Source organism: Quercus lobata, chromosome 10, assembly GCF_001633185.2.
Source record: "Quercus lobata isolate SW786 chromosome 10, ValleyOak3.0 Primary Assembly, whole genome shotgun sequence".
NCBI classification, from domain to species: Eukaryota; Viridiplantae; Streptophyta; class Magnoliopsida; order Fagales; family Fagaceae; genus Quercus; species Quercus lobata.
The window spans coordinates 36,812,906-36,817,327 of NC_044913.1; the positions used below are offsets into that span (position 1 = coordinate 36,812,906).

The 4,422-nt window shown below is 39.8% G+C and overlaps 1 protein-coding gene across 1 annotated transcript; it reads right to left on the reverse strand.

Moving 5' to 3' along the window:
- Positions 1-1,724: 1,724 nt before the first annotated feature.
- Positions 1,725-3,179, reverse strand: LOC115964691. Its single transcript, XM_031083953.1, has 2 exons — positions 2,952-3,179; positions 1,725-2,180 (listed from the first exon to the last, which is right to left on the reverse strand). Exons 1-2 carry the CDS (start codon positions 3,177-3,179, stop codon positions 1,725-1,727), a joined length of 684 nt encoding a protein of 227 aa, XP_030939813.1.
- Positions 3,180-4,422: the final 1,243 nt, after the last annotated feature.

Sequence of the window (4,422 nt, forward strand, 5' to 3'; positions counted from 1 at the left end):
CTCTACTAAGAAAATCAAACTATTTCAAGCAAAGGTTCATTTCCTTGGCTATGACATTTCTGAAGGACAAATTTGTCCCATTGACAAAGCCATTCAATTTGCTAACAAATTCCCTGTTGTCATTACTGATAAAACACAGTTACAAAGATTCTTTGGGTCTCTGAACTACATTGTTGAGTTTTATAAGGATTTGAGGGAACAATGTAAACCACTCTTTGATCGGTTATAGAATAATCCTCCTCCTTGGTCTAATATTCATACTTCTCTTGTTAAAAAAATCAAGTCTCATGTTAAAACTTTTCCTTGTCTTGGTATTCCTACTATTAATGCCTTTAAAATTGTTGAAACTGATGCCTCTGACATTGGTTATGAAGGAATTCTGAAACAACTTGTTTCCCCAGACTCATCTAAACAAATAGTTTGCTTCCATTCTAGAGTCTAGAACTCTACACAAATTAATTATAGTACTATTAAAAAAGAAATTTTATCTGTAGTATTATGTATTTCTAAATTTCAAAGTGATTTACTAAATCAAAAGTTTTTACTATGTATTGATTGCAAAAGTGCTAAGTGTGTTATAGAAAAAGATGTTGAAAACATTGCTTCAAAACATATTTTTGCCAGATGGCAAGCTATTTTAAGTGTTTTTTTATTTTGATATTGAATAAATTAAAGGTTCCCATAATTCTATCCCTAACTTTCTCACCTGTGAATTTCTACAGTGCCATAATGGCAAGCATGAGATCAAAAGATAAACAGCCTGCTGTAGACACTAGAACAGCTGGTTGAACATGAACCTGCTTCACCAGCTAAAATTGCTAATTGCTAAACTACCCTCGGTACCATTCCTAAACCTAATTATTCCACTGTCCTAGCATCCTCCTATGATCCATATGCCATTGTCATTGCTAACCATCCTGTTCAAACCATTTTTCCTAGAAATCCCAATGCTGATAGTCATGTTAAAAAACAATAGTGCCAAAACTTGTTTTCTATCAAGCCCAACAGGACTATGATCAAAGACCCCCTTAAACTTGCTACAAAATATTTTCCCCTGACTTTCCACCGGATACCTGAACACAATGGTAAAGATTTAAAATATTATTCTACTATCCTATTTCATGAAAAATCAATCTTTATCAAAACCCATACCTGATAAGATTGATAAATTCAAAATTGTTTATCATAGTGTTTTCATCCTCAACATTGTTACTAAAGAAAAATGGGGACTTCATCCTGCTTCTACTAAGCCTTTACCTGGTTTAACTATTCCTTATTTTTACCATCATTACATCCATGCTTGGTTCAAGTTCATGCTACACCAAGATGCAACTATGACCCATTCCTGGTTTGTTAATTTTGATAAAAAATTTAGTTCTCAACTCCCTCTTTGGTTCATCCGTTGGAGGACGCAATTTGGCCCTGTTATTGATATTTTTCCAGGACTTCCGACTGACTCCTTCAAGTATTTTACAAGTGTTTATAAGACAGATGCACATGGTGCTAAGTTTCCTACGACCCTACACTTTGATAAAAAATACAAGGTCCCCTGGATCTTGAAATGACAGTATGTCAAGGAAGACGATGTTCTTACTTGGCAATGGTTTGTTAAATGGTGAGACAAGTTCTCCTACACCCAAGATGCTATTGATAATGTTACCCAGGAATTACCTGCTGCTACTCAAAACACTGTTAACACTATTGCTCATGTCAAAGCTCAAACTCTAGCTTACCCTCCTATTCAGGTAGCCATGCCTCAACCCACTGCACCTGCCACCACATTTGCTACTAAACCTACTAAGTCTTAAGACCAAGTCTCCAACCGTCAGTGGCCTTAGCTTTACATTGGCATCATACCCCTGCTTGAGCTTGTGCTGATAGTAGGCCAATTGGATCATGGCAATTTCCCTTCGTTCTTCAATTAAGTCCAAGCTCTTCTCCAATAGCACATCATTGCTGTTTGGCGTGAAAGAACTTGTTCTTAGTGTGGGGAATCTAGTTTCTAGAGGAATAACGGCCTCAGCTCCATAAGTCATTGAAAAAGGCGTCTCCCTAGTGGATCTATGAGGAGTAGTCCGGTATGTCCAAAGGACATGTGGCAATTCTTCCACCCACTTTCCCTTTGCGTCGTCCAATCTCTTTTTAAGTCCACTCACTATGACCTTATTGACAGCCTTGGTCTATCCATTCCCTTGTGGATAAGCTGGAGTAGAATACTTATTCTTTTTTCCTAGATCGCAACAGTATCTCCTGAAGGCTTTACTATCAAATTGAAGTCCATTATCTGAGATGCGGGTATGGGGGATTCCAAATCGTGTGAAAATATTTTTCCAGACAAATCTTTTGGCATCCACGTCCTTGATATTTTCTAGTGGTTTAGCTTCAACTCATTTGGTGAAGTAGTCTGTGCCAACCAACAAATACCTCTTATTCCCTGTTGCCTTAGGGAAAGGGCCTATAATATCCAACCCCCATTGAGCAAAAGGCCAAGGGCTGGATAGAGGATTGAGGAATCCTCCTGGTTAATGAATGTTTGGTGCAAATATTTGGCATTGGTCACATTTCTTCACATAGTCTTGTGCTTCTTTCTGCATATTTGGCCAACAATAGCCTTGTGTGAAGGCTCTGTGAGACAAAGATCTGCCCCCAGTGTGGCTTCCACAAATTCCTTCATGTAATTCTTCTAGAAGTAGCTCAACTGCTTCAGGGTGTATGCATAGCAGATAGGGGCCGGAAAAAGACCTCTTGTACAACTTTTGGTCCTTGAACAGCCAAAACTGAGGAGCCTTTCTTCATACCTTGTCAACCTTGGACTTATTCTCGGGTAAGACATCTTCCTTAAGTTATAGTACAATAGAGTCCATCCAGTTAGGGCCCACTCTTATTTGATGAACATGAGTCACATTTCCTCTTAACTTAGTGGGTTTACATAAGTCCTCTACCAGGATCACCTGAGGTAAACCTTGTGCCGAGAATGTTGCCAGTGTGGTAAGAGAGTCTGCATGGGTAATTCTATTTCTAAGAACTTGTGATAAATTAAAAGACTCAAAACCAGACTGTAGATGTCTAACCTGGCTCAAGTATTCTTGCATTCTGGGATCTTTGACCTCCAACTCTCTTTGGACTTGGCCCACCACCAGTCTTGAACCAGAGAATACTTCCACAGCTTTTCCACCCATTTTCTAAACCATGATCATCCCTACTAGTAGAGCTTCGTATTTAGCTTTATTGTTTGTGGCTGAGAAGCCCAATCTTAAGGATTTCTCAATCGTGATCTTCTCTGGAGATATCAAGATTAGCCCCACTCTAGATCCCTTGTGGTTCGCTGCACCATCAACATAAATCCTCCAAGACAAAGGCTCTTGTACGGAGATTGCTCCAACCGATTTTCCATTCATGTTCTACTCCTTTACCCTCTCTTCTAACGGGGTTTCGGTAAATTCAACTACCAGGTTGGCTAGGACCTGACATTTAACAGAGGTACGAGGCATGTACTTGATATCAAAAGCCCCTAGAATTATGCTCCACTTTGCAATTTTCCCTATGTAATCAGCACTTCGAAGTAGAGATTTGAGTGGGAGTTAGATCAGGACAACAACTTTGTGTGATTGGAAATAGTGGGGCAACTTACGTGTAGCATGTACCACTGCTAGAATGGCCATCTACAGTGGTAAGTAATAGACCTTGACCTTTTGTAGTGACTTGCTCACATAATAAACCAGCCTTTGTACACCACTATCAACCCGTATTAGCACCATACTCATCGTGTGGGAGGCCACTATGATGTAGGCAAACAAAACCTCATCCACCTCGGGTCTGGACATGATGAGTGGCCAAGACAAATATTCTTTCAACTGCTAGAAAGCCAGGACACACTCCTCAGTCCATTCAAACCCCTTCCACTTGTTTAACAACTGAAAGAAAGGCCTACACCTGTCTGCTGACCGAGAAATGAATCGGTTTAGAGCAGCGGTCATCCCTATAAGCTTATGGACCTCTTTGGGATTTCGAGGTGGTTGTAGATTGTTGATTGCCTTAATCTGGTCGGGATTGACTTCAATTCCGCGGTGTGTGACCATGTAGCCCAAGAACTTCCCTGATCCGACACCAAAAGAACACTTGGAAGCATTAAGTCATAGCTTATGTCTTCTCAAGATATCAAAAATATTCCCAAGGTCATTAACATGCTCGGACTCTGCCTTACACTTTACCACCATATCATCGATATAAATCTTAATGTTTTTCCTTAACTGTGGCTAAAACATCCTAGTCATCATCCTCTGGTAGGTAGCACCTACATTTTTCAAATCAAAAGGTATCACTTTGTAATGGTAATTCCCAATAGGAGTGGCAAAAGCTATCCTCTCCTGATCTTCCACAGCCAGAGGTATCTGATGGTATCCTTGAAAGGCATCCAAAAAG